The 17,724-nt window shown below is 40.9% G+C and overlaps 1 protein-coding gene across 1 annotated transcript; it reads left to right on the top strand.

Moving 5' to 3' along the window:
• LOC129405737 (olfactory receptor 8K3-like) lies at positions 1–951 on the top strand. The gene has a single exon (XM_055142947.1). The coding sequence runs from the start codon at positions 1–3 to the stop codon at positions 949–951; it is 951 nt and encodes a 316-aa protein (XP_054998922.1).
• Positions 952–17,724: the final 16,773 nt, after the last annotated feature.

Here is a 17,724-nt window from a genome sequence, read left to right as displayed (position 1 = left end):
ATGACCTCAATGGACAAACACAATCTCACAGGGCTGAAGGAATTCATCCTCCTGGGAATCACAGACCGCCCGGAGCTGCAGGCTCCCCTATTTGTGCTCTTCCTCATCATCTACATGATCTCACTGGTGGGCAACCTGGGCATGGTCATCCTCACCAAGGTGGACCCCAGGCTGCAGACACCCATGTACTTCTTTCTCAGACACCTGGCGCTCACGGATCTCGGCTACTCCACCGCGGTGGGACCCAAAATGTTGGTAAATTTCATAGTGGAACAAAATACAATCTCCATTTATTTCTGTGCCACACAGTTGACTATTTTTGGCACATTTATTGTTAATGAACTTTTTATCCTAGCAGCAATGTCCTATGACCGCTATGTGGCCATCTGCAACCCTCTGCTCTACACAGTCATCATGTCCCAAAGGCTGTGTTTGTTGCTGGTAGCAATCTCCTATCTCTACAGCACCTGCGTTTCTCTTCTGATCACTATAAAAATCTTCAATTCCTCCTTCTGTGGCTATAACGTTGTCAGTCATTTCTACTGTGACTGTCTCCCCTTGTTATCTTTGCTCTGCTCAGATACTTATGAAATACAGTTGATTATTATGTCTTTCTCCACTTTGGATTTGATTTTTACTCTTCTGGTGCTTGTCTTATCTTATCTGCTCATCCTCATTGCCATCCTCAGGATGAAGTCAGCTGAGGGGAGACGCAAAGCTTTTTCCACCTGTGGATCCCACTTGACTGTGGTCACTGTGTTCTATGGGACTTTGATATTTATGTATGTGAAACCCAAATCTGGTCACTCCTTTGACACTGATAAAATGACCTCTATATTTTACAGCCTCATTATCCCCATGTTGAATCCCTTGATCTATAGCTTGAGGAACAAGGATGTAAAATGTGCACTGCAAAAGATGTGGACAAAAGTATGCAGTATCTTTTCTTAAGTTCAATGTCCAGTGAGTTTCCAATTAATTAGGTGAAGGATTGTAAATAATTTTGCATGCCTCTTGAGGGTCAAAGAAAATAACAAAAATAATATGATATATGAGATTTCTTTCATTGTTTTAGCCACATCCTAGTTTTATTAATGTAATAATTATCAGAGCAGAAAAAATGCTTAAGTGTTATGTATATTTTATAGTGTTGTAGAATGGATTAGGATACTGTTAACCACAAAAGCAAGCAAGGGGAATGGGTGTGCTATGTAAGAGAGGTGAAGAGTAATATACAAAGGGAGTCAAGATGACCAGAAGTGTCAAACTTTAGAATTATGTACATGTGTCTTTATGTGGGTTTGTGTTTTGTTAATTAGTCACATGTTCTTTCTTTCTTAATTTATGTTTCATCCATCCTCATGGGGTTTATTGAGATAAAAATTGATTGTGATATCCTGAATGTGCATTTTCAGTGTAATGAGTTGTAGTCAACAACCATGAAATTTTCTCAAATTTGCCCCCTAAGAATCAATACATGAAGGTTTGCTCTCTTACCAGTGTCATCGCTTTAATAGACGGACCTTATGAGTTTGTTCACTCAACATAGTCGGCACTTCAATAACCCAGAAGATAAGCCTAGCAACAGTTTTTGTCTATTTGTCTTTAAGAGAGAAACATAAATTTATAGATGTATTCCTTGTAACAATCAATGTTTCAGTTGTAATATATTTCTCTGATGAGCATCAGAGATAAAGAAAAATATATTAAAACTGAAAAATTGATTGTTACAAGAAATACATCTATAAATATCCAGAGACTTAAAATCAAGCTCCCAGATGTCTTGTGGCCTACTTCTCTCTCTGTGAGAAACTGGCTGGCTTCTGGGAGTTTCCTGCCCACATGGGACAGCCTTGTAAGCTTCCCATGGTGTATTCATATGCTAAATCCAGTAACAAGCTGGATCTCATTCCCCTGACCCTGAAAGATCCTCCAGAGCTACACCATTGGGAGGGCTGAGTCGAGAGAGCCTTCTAAGATCCTAGGGAAAGGATGAATGAAGAGGTTACTGAGTCCACTTGAGAAATCAACAATTAACGGTATTTTGTGATCGTGATAATATATTTCTCATCCTGAATGGGATTATTCAATTATTGATTTTTATTAAGGCAATGTCAATTTTTTTTACTTAAAAAGTATTTGTGGAGCTGGAGTGATAGCATAGCAGGTAGGGTGTTTGCCTTGCTCTTGGCTACCCCGAGTTTGATTTCCAGCATCCTATATGGTCCCCTGAGCACTGCCAGGAGTAATTCCTGAGTGCAGAACCAGGAGTAACCCCTGAGCATTGATGCGTGTGACCCAAAAAGCAAAAAAAAAGGAGTTGTTGAAAATAATCACATAATTTTCTGTAACTATATTAATTTTGGTTCTGTACATTGTTCTGCTCACTGCCCTATCTCTTCATGTTGATTTATCTACTCAAAAGTAGTACTTGGTTACGTTTATTGTTTGACAACATTGTTTTGATCATTTCTGTTAAGAATTTTAAAATTTCTTTCAAGATTTTTTCTATGCTAACCTCTATTGACGGACATATATAAGCAAATAAATAGGTGTAAATATGTACTGAATATAATATTCTTTAGAAATTTCATCCTAATTCTATCTACATTATATCATACCTTTCCCACATATTTTTAACATTTATGGGATTGTATTTAAATCATATAGGAAATGTCTATTTTCCTTGTCAACAACCAAGAATACTGTTTCTATATAGGCAATCAAACTTGATTAAACATTAATTGAAATAAAAATCATCAGCATGATTTAAGATAAATACAACTATCACTAAATATTTATATAGATTCTTCATAAATTTTGAAAAATCACATAATTTATTTTGAGCATGTATGTATATATAGTATGTTTCGTTTACTAGAAAATATGCATTGGATATTCAATAAAGTATTAATATTAGCTGTTGTGGCAATGTCTATCATTACAATATAACTTTCTAATATTTTTGGAGGTTTACTCCAGACAATTTCAAGTTAAATTATAATAAATGAAATAAAATTTATGATACTCTAACATATGGATTTTTAAAACTCAACTGGATACAAGCCAATATTTCACACATTTAATATGTTTAGTTTGATTTTTGAAAGTTTATTAATAAAAAACTAAAATTGAGTTGTACAAATTTTAATTGAATACTTCCATTTTCAAGATAAGTTCCTGTTGAATGTACATATAAGGTATAATACTTTCCAAAATTTTCCATAATATAGCACTTTAGCACTGTCATCCCATTGTTTATTGATTTGTTTAAGTGGGCACCAGTAACATCTCCATTGTGAGACTTGTTGTTACTGTTTTTGGCATATCAAATATCCCACGGGTAGCTTGCCAGGCTCTGCTATGTTATAAAAGCTTTAGATATATACTGTCACATTAATTATATGTTGATAGGTTATTTCAATTATAAGTAAAACTTACCTTCAATAAATGAACTTTTAGGATTTATATGAATTATAACCAATCTTCAAAAAACATTTACTTTCATAATAATTATTATCTGAAAAAAGTGTTGTAGGTCAGTATGGACAGGAAAGTAAAAGATTCAAGAAATCTTCTAAAATTGGAAACTATAATTAAGGTCGAAGAGGGAAAACTCAGTAATATTACTCATATTTCAAAAATGTAACCCAAAATTTTGCCAACATTCTTTAAGCAATATCTAATTTGATATTAAAAAATATAAAACAAAAAGAATTAAAAAAGTAAACCAGCTGGAAACATCTTTGATAAAAATATTTTAAATATGTATCTTGCTTTTTTACCCAAGGAAATAATTTCTCATTGTTTAGAATTAATACTAATACACAAAATGATTCCTTTGAATATGGAAAGAAATATGGCAAATACACATGCAATGAAATATTATACAAATGGAAAAATTTATTATATGTGTTAATTAAAATTTATACAAAATTTTAAAATGCTAGATAGGTTGAAATATATATTTAAATGTGTGTAACCAGAAGGAAATGATATCATTAATGAATAGATTTACTACATACAGTAATCAAGACTGATTTTGGTAAAATGATACATAATCAGCAGGACAGAATCAAGAACAAGTTATAGCATATTGCAGAATGCTTACCTATTCTTTTTTTAAAGGTTTTTAATGAATTATCATGAGATACTCTTACAGACATAGACTTTCATGATTACATTTCAATCATACAATGATCGAGTACACAATCCTCCACTAGTGCCCATTCTCCAACCTCTACCAACTATGTCCCCAGTATCCCTCCTGCCACCCACATCCCAGCCCCCCTGCCTCCTCTAAGTTGACTTATTCTTTATGGAGATGCAGAATTCATTCAATAAAAAGACATCATATTCTGAAAATGCTGCTTAAATTATTACATAATTACATATCCACAGATAAACTATGTTGACAAAAATTTAAAAAACTGAGATTAATCAAAACTAGCAAAAATACATAAAATGAGAAAATTGCAAAACATTTAGATGAGAACATAGTGAAAAACTTATGTCTGGGACCCAGAAATAGTGAAGAGTTTATAGACATGCCATCAAAAACACAATCTCTTGTAAGATAACATAGCCTCAGGTAGTGTAGGTTTATTGGGTTACTCCCATCACCTTGCTCACATTTTTCTGTGTTAATTTGTAGCTTCTTTCTTAGTGTTCTGTTGACTTGTAAATATTTTTCTCTTCTCCTTGAGTCCTTTGCATAGTTTATTCAGAGCCATGTCCTTTTTGTATGGACACAGGAACACTTAGCAAATGCTATGCTTTTGTAACCTGGGAGTCATTTGACCCTACATGATATTTTCCTCCTGGGCATCTGTTCTCTTGACCTAAACCTCAGCTGCCCTTACTTTCTAGCACCCCTAAAAGCAAGGTCCTGATGAGGAACGGGAAGGACCCATGGCAAGCAGTGAGTTGTGTGCTACCCTGGCATCTAGATGGGCCTGTCCAAAGTGCCTAATGCTTAACTATAAGTTAAGAGCTTGGTCATGGACAAATGTTGTCATGATCCAAACAGTGATAACTAGATTTGGACTCTGCTAGGGTAAGGAATGATTAATCTGACCTGAGTGCTGTAGTTGAGTCTGGCAAGATATTCCCATGAGAGCTGCTTTGCAAGCCTCAATGTATCTCTTGCTATGTCCATACAAAAATAACTAGTATTAATATGTTAATGAGTGTTTGGACCAAGGAAAGGAGAAAAACACCTTAAGAGTCAGGAAGGGCTTTGGATTGCCAGGCCCTCAGGAAGGGCTTTTTTATGATGATTTTGCTACCTGGCTGTGTGTAGCCTAAGGGCAAGGGGGAGAGAGAAAGAGGGAGGAGAGAGACAAGAGGATCCAGAGGTGCTACAGTAGATCCAGAGAGAGGCCGGAGCTGGGAGTGCGGGAGATGAGAAAGATGGAAGATTGAATAAACGGTAACTAACCAGCAACCAGCTTGTTCCTCGTTCTTCCTTCGCCTGTCCTTGGCCAACAGCCGTCCTGATCCAGTCTTTACACAGCGGTTCCAAAGCACCGAACGCGGGTGGAGAGACAGAGCCGCCCAGAGAGCCCTCGAGTGCACATGCCCCTCGGCATGCATTAGTTTTTTACAGGTTTCCAAACTAATTTGCCAACTTCCACTCCACTTTGTGTGTGTGTGTGTGTGTGTGTGTGTGTGTGTTTTGTGTTACACCTGGTGATGCTCAGGGGTTACTCCTGGTTCTGCACTAAGGAATGACTCCTGGCGGTGCTCAGGGGACCATATGTGATACCAGAGATCAAACCCAGGTTGGCTGTGTGCAAGGAGAATGCCTCCTTCACTGTGCTATCACTCTGGCCCCAACTTCCCCCTTTTCAAAAAGAAATATTGCTCTGTAGCTCACCTGGGAATCTATGTTCTTCAAGTTAAAAAAAATTGAGCTCCTTCATCCCCACTTTCACCAGAGGTTAGTACTCCATCATCCCAAGAAGGATCCTTCCAAAGCCCCACCACACTTCAAAGTGTGATATCATTCATTTAGGGCACATCATCCTAGAGTGTCACTGCATCACTGTCATCCTGTTGTTCATCAATTTACTCGAGCAGGCACCAGTAATGTCTCCATTCATCTCAGGCCTGAGATTTTGTCTTCCCTGGGATATCTCAAGAATAGTATGCAATTAATTTATCCACTAAAATAGACAGTAAAATGATTTAGACAAAATTGGATGCTCTACTGATACAGGTTTCTGTATTGTATTCATATTCTCTCTTGGGCTCATCTGTAAAACAATGATATAATTTAGAAAGAACTCTAAAATCTCTTTATGGAGCAGGGATATTTGAACAAATTCAGATGGTACTCTTGAATTCATGGTCATAGTAATGAGTTTTCTATACCACAATCGTGTTTGATATTTAAGAAAATAAATCAGATCGAATATACATACTTAAGTTACAAACACATAGTGTCAAATACATATAAATGTTGGAGTATTATCTTATTACATTTTTTAATTTTGAAGGTCTACCCAAGCTGTGCTCAGGTCTTACACTTTGATCTGTGCTTGGAGGACCATACATGGTTCCAGGTATCCCACAAATATTGGTTGTGTGCAATGCAAGCATTTTAACCATGAACTAACTCTCTTGACCCTCCATGTAAATATTTATTAAAAATTTTAGAATAATAAGAGTGTTTACTTACGGGAGTATTTTCTCACGGGATTGTGCACTCATAGGATTGTGTACTCACAAGTGTGTTTGCTCACAGGAGTGTGCACTCACAGGAGTGTACAGTCACTAGAGTGTGCATTCAAGGGAGTGTACACTCACGGGAGTGTTTGCTCCCGAGTGTGCACTTATGGGAAAGCACATTGATGGGAGTATGCACTCACAGGAGCGTGTACTCATGGGAGCCTTTGCTTATGGGAGTATGCACTTACTGGATTATGCACTGAATGGTGTGAACCCTCACCGGAGTGTTTCCTCATAGGAATGTGCACTTATGGGCGTGTTTGCTCACGGGAGTTTGTAGTCACAGAAGTCTACACTTAAGAGAGTGTGCAATCACGGGAGTCCATGCTCACTGGAGTGTTTGTTCACAGGAGTGTGCACTCACAGAAGTGTATGCTCATGGGAGTGTGCACTCATAGGAGTACACCCACATGAGAGTGTTTGCTCATGGGAGTGAGTACTTATCGGAGTGTGCACTGATGAGAGTGTTTGTGCACAGGAGTGTTTGCTCATGGGGGTGTGCACGGATGGGAGTTTTTGCTCACAAGAGTGCTTTCTCATGGGAGTGCACACTAATGGGCATGTGCACACACCTGAGTGTTTGCTCACGGGATTGTGCACTCATGGGATTGTGCACTCTTGGGAGTGTGCACTCATAGGAGTGCTTGCTCAAGGGAATGTGCACTCACGGGAGTGCTTGCTCACGGGAGTGCTTACTCACAGGAGTGCTTACTCACGGGAGTGTGCACTCACGGAGTGCTTGCTCACGGGAGTGCTTACTCACGGGAGTGTGAACTCAAGAGAATGCGGACACACGGGAGTGCTTGCTCTCGGGGGTGTGCACGCACGGGAGTGCGCACTCAGGGGAGTGCACGCTCACGGGAGTGCGCACTCACGGTAGTGCTTGCTAACAGGAGTGTGCATTCATGGGAGTGCTTGCTCATGGGAGTGTAATCACGGTTGTGTGCACTCACGGGAGTGTGCATTCACGGGTGTGCTAGGTCACGGGAGTGTACACTCACAGGTGTTTGTACTTCCAGGATTGTGCACTCACTGGAGTGTTTGCTAACGGGAGTGTGCACTCACAGGAGTGTGCACTCACGGTAGTGTGCACTCTCAGGATTGTGCACTCCCGGGAGTGTGCACTCACTGGAGTGTGCACTCCCGAGAGTGCACACTCAGGGGAGTGTTTGCCAACGGGAATTTGCACTCACGGGAGTGTGCACTCACGGAAGTGTGCACTCACGGGAGTTTATACTCTCAGGAGTGCTTGCTCAAGGGAGTGTGTACTCATGGGATTGCTTGCTCATGAGAGTGTTCACTCACGTGAGTGTGCACTCACGAGAGTGCGTACTCACGGGAGTGCTTGCTCACGAGAGTGTTCACGCATCGAAGTTCGTACTCACGAGAGTGTTTGCTCCCTGGAGTGTGCACTCACGGGATTGTGCACTCTCGGGAGTGTGCATTCACAGGAGTGTGCACTCACGGGAGTGTACACTCAGGGTTGTGTGCACTCACGGGAGTGTTTGTTAACGGTAGTTTTTGGTCACAAAGTGTGTGCTCACGGCAATATGTACTTTATTGTTACCCATTAAATTGTCCAATTTTCTTAATGACAACAATATTCGATGCTGAAGAGAGAGTACAAAAAGTACTGTGTATACACTCTCGTGTGTACACATTCCTGTTCTGTACTCATGGGAATGTGTACTCACAGGAATGTTTGCTCAAGCGAGTGTTCACTGACAGGAGTGTTTGATCACGGAAGTGTTTGCTCATGGGACCATACACTCACGAGATTGTTTGCTCATGGGACTGTATGTTCATGGGACTGTGCACTCATGAGATTGTGTGCAGTCATGGAGTGTATGTTCACGGGAGTCTTCACTCACAGGAGTGATTGCTCATGGGAGATTGCACTCATGAGAGTTTGTTCTCATGGGAGAATACTCTCCTGGAGTGTGCACTCACGAGAGTGTTTGCTCATGGTAGTGTGCACTCATTGGAGTGTATGCTCAGGGGAGTGTGTGCTCATGGGATTGTGTGCTCAGGGGAGTATGTACTTTTTTTGTTTCCCATTAAATTGTCCAATTTTCTTAAATAGAACGATATTTGGGCTGAAGAGATAGTAAAAAAGGTACTGTCTACACACTCCCATTGTACACACTCAGTTGTGTACTCACGGGAGGGTGCACTTGAGGGGGGTTGTGCTCACGGGAGTATGCGCTCATGAGTGTGTGTGCTCATGGGAGTGTGCGCTCACGGGAATGTTTGCTCACAGGAGTGTGCACTCTCTGGAATGTGTGCTCATGGCAACATGTACTTTTTTGTTACCAATTAAATTGGCCAATTTTCTTAAAGACAACAATATGTTGGGCTGAAGATATAGTACAACAGGTACTATGTACACACTCCCATGTGTACACACTCCTGTTCTGTACTGACAGAAGTGTGTATTCACAGGAGTGTTGGCTCACAGGAGTGTTCACTGACAGGAGTGTTTGCTCACAGAAGTGTGCAGTCATGGGAGTTTGTACTCATGGGAGTGTACTCTCACGGGAGTGTGCACTCATGGACTCATGAGTTTGATCACGGGAGTGTTTGCTCACGGTACAGTGCACTCAGGAGAGTGTTTGCTCATGGGAGTGTGCACTCATGGGAGTGTGTGCTCAAGGAAGCATGTATTCATGAGAGTGTGTGCTCATGTGAGTGTGCACTCATGGGGGTATTTACATTATTGTTACCCTTTACATTGGCCAATATTCTTAAAGAGAAAAATATTTGGGGCTGAGTAGATAGTACAAAAGGTACTATCTACACACTCTCATATGTACACAATCAGTTGTGTACTCACAAGAGAGTGTACTCACAGCAGTGTTTCCTAACAGGAGTATTCACTCAAGGGAGTGTTTGCTCATAGGAGTGTGCACTCATGGAGGTGTGCACTCATTTGAGTGTATGCTCACGGAAATGTACACTCATGGGAGTGTATGGTCATGAGAGTGTGCACGCACAGGAGTGAGCAGTAGACTTTGGGGAGCGCAGGGCTGGACAGGAGGGGAGTAGATGGGGATTCAGAAACCTATTGAGTAGAGCAGCGGTGGTTGTGTAGGCTCAAAGGGCATAGGGGAAGGCAGATGCCCACTGCTGCTGGGCTGGTCCTGGCCTTAGACATTGGGGAGCGCAGGGCTGGATGGAATAACTCTGATTTATTAGGAAATTCTCATGCTGGGTAGTGACTTAACTTATTTGGGAGTCTAGGGAGAAACCAATATCCACTAGACACACTCTTACATACTCAGGGATAAAGTAATGTTAATTCTAACACTATTTATGTTTAATATTTAATGAGTCATTGCTATATGGCAATAAATTAACAAAATTTTGACAGTACATTAGGTTTCCTGTGACCATTATAATACAACACTCTACATATGGTAACTTAAGACAACAGGAGGTGATTCTCTGAATGTTCTGGAGACCAAATATTTGAAATCGAGGTATTCCTCCAGAGGCTCTTATGAAGAATCAATTCCTTTACCTTTTCCAGCTTCTTTTTTCTTTCTTTCTTTATTTTTTTTCAATTTTTATTAGAGAATCACATGATGTACACTTATAAACTTATGAACTTTTGTGTTTGCATTTCACTCATACAGTGATCATTTACCCACCCCTCCACCAGTGCCCATTATCCTCCACCAAGGCTCCGAGTATCCCTCTCACCATCCACACCCCATCTTCCACCACCCCACCCTGCCTCTGCGTTTTGTTCTCTCTCCTTTTGGGTGTTGTAGTTTGTAATAGAGGTATCGAATGACCTTCATATTCAGTCTATAGTCTTCTTTCAGTTCACATCTTCCAACCCGAATGGAACCTCCCAACATCCTCTACTAGGTGTTCCCTTCTCTATCTGAGCTGCCTTTTCTTGTGAGTGCACAGTCCCGAGAGTGCACACTCCTATGAGTGCACACCCCCGTGAGCAAACACTCCTGTGAATACAGAACGGGAGTGTGCACACACAAGAGTGTGTACATAGTACCTTTTGTACTATCTCTTCAGCCCCAAATATTGTTGTCTTTAAAAATTGGACAAATCAATGGGTAACAAAAAAGTACATACTCCCATGAGCAAACAATCCCGTGACTCAGAAGTGTGAGTGAATGGGGCTCCAGAGACTGAAGCAGAAGGGCTTCAGAGAGAGAGATCAGAAGAGACCAGAGGAGAATCGACAGACAGAGAGAGTTCGGAGAGACCATTGGCGAGACTACTGAGACAGAGATGGAGAGATAGACAGGAGAGCACAGAGGCATACAGAGAAGCAGAGCACAAGGAGGAGCCATCCCGATCCAGTCCATACACGGCTGCTTGAGGGGACTGAACATGAGTGGAGAGAGAGAGAGTGAGAGAGAGAGAGAGAGAGCGAGAGCGCTGCCCCAAGGCCCGGGAACACAACACACACATCACCCCTACTGCATGTGCATGTGTTTATATATTTTACAACGTCCATGTGCTTGAACATCTCTCAGGTTCCCAGGTGCCCCAGATGCCTTTTTCTGGGGAGTTCTCTGCTTCTGAAACCTTCACCTTCACAAAATCTCAAAGAGAACAGATTCATAAATTTAAAATCTATTTTGGACTAACTAGTCATTCTCTCTCACTCACGCTCTTCATGCCACTTCCCCTGATTTAAAAAAAATGAAGTAATGACCCAGCCTGCTCCACGGCCCTGAGCACCCGCGCTTCCCTCCCATGCAGACTGCCAGCCAAGTGGCCGGCATGCCGACCCCAAGCGCCGCTGCCATTCTGTCTTCCAGCAAAGGTCTGTGATGCTCCCTCGACCCGCCCTTCCGGACCCAGCCTGCTCCGCGGCCCTGAGCACCCCGCGTTTTGACCGCTCTCGGGTTGTGGGAAAGGGGCGTGGCATAATCGGCAGGGGCGTGGCCTAAAGAAGTGGGCATGGCCTCATCACCTGCGGCCAAAGCTCACGCAGCGGCAGATAGTTTCCTCAACATCCTATCCAAGACTAACATCCTAGCTATTCGCAAGCAGTAGGGCAATAAAACACAAGACTTCACATAAGAATTGAAGGAAACATCTCAGTAGGAGACCAGGTTCTACAACTGGCAAAGTAAAAAGGCAAGCACTACTAACTGAGCCTATCCACAATCCTTTTTCGCAACAAAAGGAAACAGGGATACTCATCTTCAAGGGCCCTCTTTCATATCACTACAAACAACATGAAGAAACAGCGAAAATCCCCATTGCAAGCAGAGGACAATCAAAGGAGTCCGGAAACCTCAAGGGGCGTTTCCTACAAACTTGACCTCTCTGATAAAGAATTCAGAGTTGAAATCCTCAACATGTTCAATGAACTCAATGCAAAGATAGACAACTTCAAGGAAGACCTGGCAGAAACAATACAACAGGCAGCCGACAAAATACGGGAAGAAATGAGAGCAGAAATAAAGAACCTTCAAAAAGAAATGAAGGATTCGGTACATGAAATCAAAAACTCTCTGGCTGCCCTCAACAATAGGATGACTGCAGCCGAAGACAGAATCAGTATGCTTGAAGATGAGCTGCAAGAGGCCTATAGGCAACAACAAACCATGGCAAGAAACCTCAAAATAGCTCTAGCCAGAATCAGAGTCCCAGGGGATGATTTCAAGAGGAACAACATTGGAATCATTGGACTACCAGAACCAAGGGAACCAACCCCAACGAGAAAGACACAGTCAAACAAATCATTGCAGAAAACTTCCCACAGCTGGACAATGCGGGCATCCAGATTCAAGGCGCCCGAAGAGTGCCAGCTAAAAGAGATCCTAACAGAAAAACCCCAAGACATATCATAGTTACAATGATGGACATCACTCAGAGAGACACAATACTGCAAGCAGCAAGGTCCAAGAAGGAAATCGCATACAAAGGAGCACCCCTTAGACTCACAGCCGATCTATCAGAGGAAACTCTCCAAGCTCGAAGGCAATGGTGGGATATAGTGAAAAAACTCAATGAAATCAACGCTTCACCAAGAATACTTTATCCGGCTAAACTCTCATTCAAACCAGAAGGAATCATACACTACTTTGGGGATAAACAACAGCTCAGGAACTTCATAGACTCAAAACCAAATCTAAAAGAAGCACTAAAGGGGCTATTGTAAGACAAGAACAACCCCTACAAGCACAACAAACCCTTGCACAAAAATGGCGCAAAATCCCATAACAATAATCTCCCTTAATGTCAATGGTCTGAATTCACCAATTAAGAGACACAGACTGGCAAAATGGATTCAAAGACTCAACCCAACATTCTGCTGCCTGCAAGAAACACATCTGAATAGCCAAAATAAACACAGACTCAAAGTCAAAGGATGGAAAACAACCCTGCAAGCAAACAACTCCCTCAAGAAAGCTGGGGTGGCATCACTAGTAATGGACAACATAGACTTCAGGTCGAAAAAGATTAGAAGGGATAGTGAAGGCCACTTTTTATTAATCACGGGATGTGTACATCAGGAAGAAATCACACTCCTAAATGTCTACGCACCCAATGAGGGACCAGCTAAATACCTACAACAGCTGCTAAGAGACCTTAAGAAGGACATCTCGAGCAACACAATAGTAGTTGGAGACTTCAACACCGCACTGTCTCCTCTGGTCAGATCAAGAAGATTAAAACTCACCAAGGAAATACTGGCTTTGAAGGACGAAATAGAAGAGAGAGGGCTAATAGATCTATACAGGGCTTTATATCCCCCAAAAAGGAATACACATTCTTTTCCAGTGCACATGGAACATTTTCCAGAATAGACCATGTGCTAGGCCACACAGCATACCTCAACAGAATCAAAAAGATAGACATTGTACCAGCTATCTTTTCAGACCATGATGCACTGAAGATAAAACTTAATCGTGGACAGATGCAGAAAACCAAATCAAACACCTGGAAATTAAATAGGTCGATATTGAACAATGAGTGGGTCAGGAAGGAAATCAAGGAAGAAATCAAAAGGTACCTAGAAACAAATGAGAATGAAGACAGGAGCTACCAGAACCTGTGGGATGCAGCTAAAGCCGTTTTAAGGGGAAAATTTATAGCTCTGCAAGCATATCTCAGGAAGGAAGAAAGGGCCTACATAAATAACTTGACTTCACAGCTCAAGACGTTAGAAAAGGACCAACAAAAGGAGCCTAAACCAGGCAGAAGGAAAGAGATAATAAAAGATAATTTAGACAGAAATTAATGACATGGAAAACCAAAAGACAATCCGAAAGATCAATGAATCCAAGAGCTGGTTCTTTGAGAAAATAAACAAGATTGATAAACCACTAGCAAGACTCACAAAGAAAGAGAGAGAGAGAAAACTTATAAGCCGAATCAGAAATGAAAAGGGGGACATCACAACAGAAACCAATGAAATTCAAAAGATCATCAGAGACTACTTTGAAAATCTCTATGCCACAAAACAAGAGAACATAGAAGAAATGGATAAATTCCTCGACTCCTATAATCTCCCAAGGCTGAACCAACAAGACCTGGAGTACCTGAATAATCCAATTAACATCAAGGAAATTGAAATGGTAATCAAAAGTCTTCCCCCCAAAAAAAAGCCCTGGTCCAGACGGATTCACTAGCGAGTTCTTCCAAACATTTAAAGAGGACCTTTTGCCAGTCCTTCTCAAGCTTTTCCAGGAAATTGAAGAAACAGAAACCCTCTCAAACAGTTTCTATGAGGCTCAGATCTCCCCAATACCAAAAGCAACAAAGACGCCACAAAAAAAAGAAAACTACAGGCCAATCCCTGATGAACACAGATGTGAAGATCCTCAACAAAATATTAGCAACAACTCATCAAAAAGATCATACACCACGACCAAGTGGGTTTCATCCCGGGGATGCAAGGATGGTTTAACATCCGGAAATCAATCAACATAATCCATCATATCAATAAAAGAAAAGATAAAAATCATATAATCATATCAATAGATGCAGAGAAAGCATTTGACAAGATCCAGCATCCGTTTATGATGAAAACACTCCCAAAATGGGTATAGAAGGGACCTTCCTCAATATAGTCAAAGCCATTTATCACAAGCCTATGGCAAGCATTGTCCTCAATGGGGAAAAACTAAGAGCCTTCCCTCTGAGAACAGGGACGGGACAAGGATGCCCACTCTCTCCACTTCTGTTCAATATAGTACTGGAAGTACTTGCAATAGCGATTAGGCAAGAAAAAGATATTAAGGGCATTCAGGTAGGAAAGAAAGAAATCAAGCTCTCACTATCGCAGATGATATGATACTATACCTAGACAACCCTAAAACCTCTACCAAGAAAGTCGTAGAAACAATAGAGTCGTATAGTAAAGTTGCAGGCTATAGAATCAATACCCAAAAGTCCATTGCTTTCCTATATGCAAATAATGAGGTAGAAGAAAGTGACCTTAGAAAGGAAATCCCGTTCACAATTGCGCCTAAAAAAATCAAGTACCTCGGAATCAGCTTAACAAAGGAGGTAAAGGACTTGTATAATGAAAACTATAAAACACTATTTCAGGAAATAAAAGAGGACACGAGGAAATGGAAAGACATCCCCTACTCATGGATTGGAAGAATTAATATTGTCAAAATGGCAATTCTCCCCAAAGCATTGTACAAATTCAATGCGATCCCTATAGGGATACCCTTGACAGTGACCAAAATACAAAGACAATCTACCGAATGGGAAAGGATATTTATAGAGTACCCATCCGATAAAGGGTTGATAACAAGGGTATACAATGCACTGGTTGAACTCCACAAGAAGAAAACTGCCAACCCAATCAAAAAATGGGGTGATGAAATGAACAGAAACTTTTCCAAAGAAGAAATGCGAATGGCTGAGAGGCACATGAGAAACTGTTCAAAATTACTAATTATCAGGGAGATGCAGATCAAAACAACAATGAGATATCATCTCACACCACAGAGACTGGCCCACATCCCAAAAAACAAAAGCAACCGGTGTTGGAGTGGATGTGGGGAGAAAGGGACTCTCCTTCACTGCTGGTGGGAATGCCGACTGGTTCAGCCCTTTTGGATAACAATATGGACGATTCTCAAAAAGTTAGAAATTGAGCTCCCATTTGACCCAGCAATACCACTCCTGGGAATATATCCCGGAGAGGCAAAAAGGTATAGTAGAGACGACATCTGCATTTCCATGTTCATTGCCGCTCTGTTTACAATTGCCACAATATGGAAAAAACCAGAGTGCCCGAAAACAGATGATTGGCTAAAGAAACTCTGGTATATTTACACAATGGAATACTATGTAGCTGTCAGAAAACTTGAAGTCATGAAATTTGCATATAAGTGGATCAACATGGAAAGAATCATGCTGAGTGAAATGAGTCAGAAAGAAAGAGACAGACATAGAATGATCGCACTCATATGTGGAATATAAAGTAGCTGAGAGGTACAAGCTTGCAATGTTGAGATTTCTGGCAGACATTTCTCTGGACTTAGTTACTAAAATACTAAAATACAGAAATCCAAAACTATGCTGCTGCTAGTGCGGCCTCCTGACCTCATATCTCTTCATTCTCAGCAATGGCAAACAAATTACCAAATGCTTTCTTTTCAGCAGATCGACTTTAGGGGGGGGAGAAACTCCAAATCAATAATAGTGAATTTTTTTTTGTTTAATTATTGAATGTAATCAAAGTAAAGTGAAAGTAAAGTGAAATTTACCAGTTACACATGCGGGGTGGAGGGCTGGGGAGGTGGGGTGGAGGGGGGAGGTATATCGTGATTCTTGGTGGTGGAATATGTGCACTGGTGAAGGGATGGGTGTTTGAGCATTGTATAACTGAGACTTTAACCTGAACGCTTTGTAACTTTCCACATGGTGACTTAATAAAAGAATTAAAAAAATAAAATAAAATAAAATAAAAATAAAAAATTAAAAAATATAAAAAATGAAGTAATATTTGTTTATATAATTATATATGTTTCCAAAATACATAGTTATAAACCAATTCTATATATTGCACTGTGTTGTTCACCAGGATTCTCATTTTTATATATATATTTATTTAAAAAATTTTAGAATAGTAAGTAATTTTAACCTTCCTCTATGCCTACTATTGCTTCCCACTTGACATAAAAGACCGAATCTACTTTGGCTTTGATGGACTATATCCAGTGTTCTAATGCAGTCATTAATAGCGCAAATTTTATAATAATTTTTATATATAATTTTGTCCCTCAGAACAGCAGAGTATTCTGGTTTTGCAAGTTATATAGCTATAGAACTTAGAAAACTTTAGGGAACATACAAGGTTTTTTAACATATATTGAACTTATATGTATATCATTTTATTTCTGAAGGTACATGCATCTTGATTTGATGATTATATACAATTTCACGAATCATGAAATCCGTTAATCACCGATTTCTCAGGCAGGCTCAGTAACATCTCATTTCCTCCTTACCCTGAGATCTTAGAAGTCCATCTCAACTCAGCCTTCCTAAGGATGTTGCCCTGAGGGCTCTTCAGGATCAGGGGAATGAGATCCAGCTTGTTACAGGATTTTGCATATGAATACACCATGGGAAGCTTGCAAGGCTGTCCCATGGGGGCAGGAAACTGTCAGAAGATTGCCAGTTTCTCCTAGAGGGAGAAGGCTAAAGATAAAGCGGCCACGCACTTCTGAGAGCTTGCTTTTAAGTCTCTCTCTGGATGTTGGCCGTTCATGGGATTACACACACCTGGGTTTCTCTGCCAGTACCTTCATGCATGAGGCCTGTCCAAACGTGTGGAGAGGGGCCTCCAGCATGGTTGTAGCTAGGTTCTGGTGGTCTTCGGCTACCAGGAGCTGTGCTCGGGGTGGGGAGGGAAGCTGAAGCCCATCCCCTCTGAGGGGCCCCCGGGAAGACAGCGACAGAGAGGCATGTGGGGAAGAGACTCAATTTACAAAAACAAAATAAAAGTGATTTTTAAGAAAAGATACTGCATACTTTTGT

The sequence above is a fragment of the Sorex araneus genome, chromosome 6 (genome assembly GCF_027595985.1).
Source record: "Sorex araneus isolate mSorAra2 chromosome 6, mSorAra2.pri, whole genome shotgun sequence".
Lineage (NCBI taxonomy): Eukaryota > Metazoa > Chordata > Mammalia > Eulipotyphla > Soricidae > Sorex > Sorex araneus.
The sequence above is the reverse complement of the archived record's forward strand: the minus strand, read 5'-3'. Positions and strand labels throughout refer to the sequence as shown.

Excerpts from the sequence above, each read along its gene's own strand:
- LOC129405737 (XM_055142947.1), top strand. The coding sequence starts at position 1 with ATGACCTCAATGGACAAACACAATCTCACAGGGCTGAAGGAATTCATC.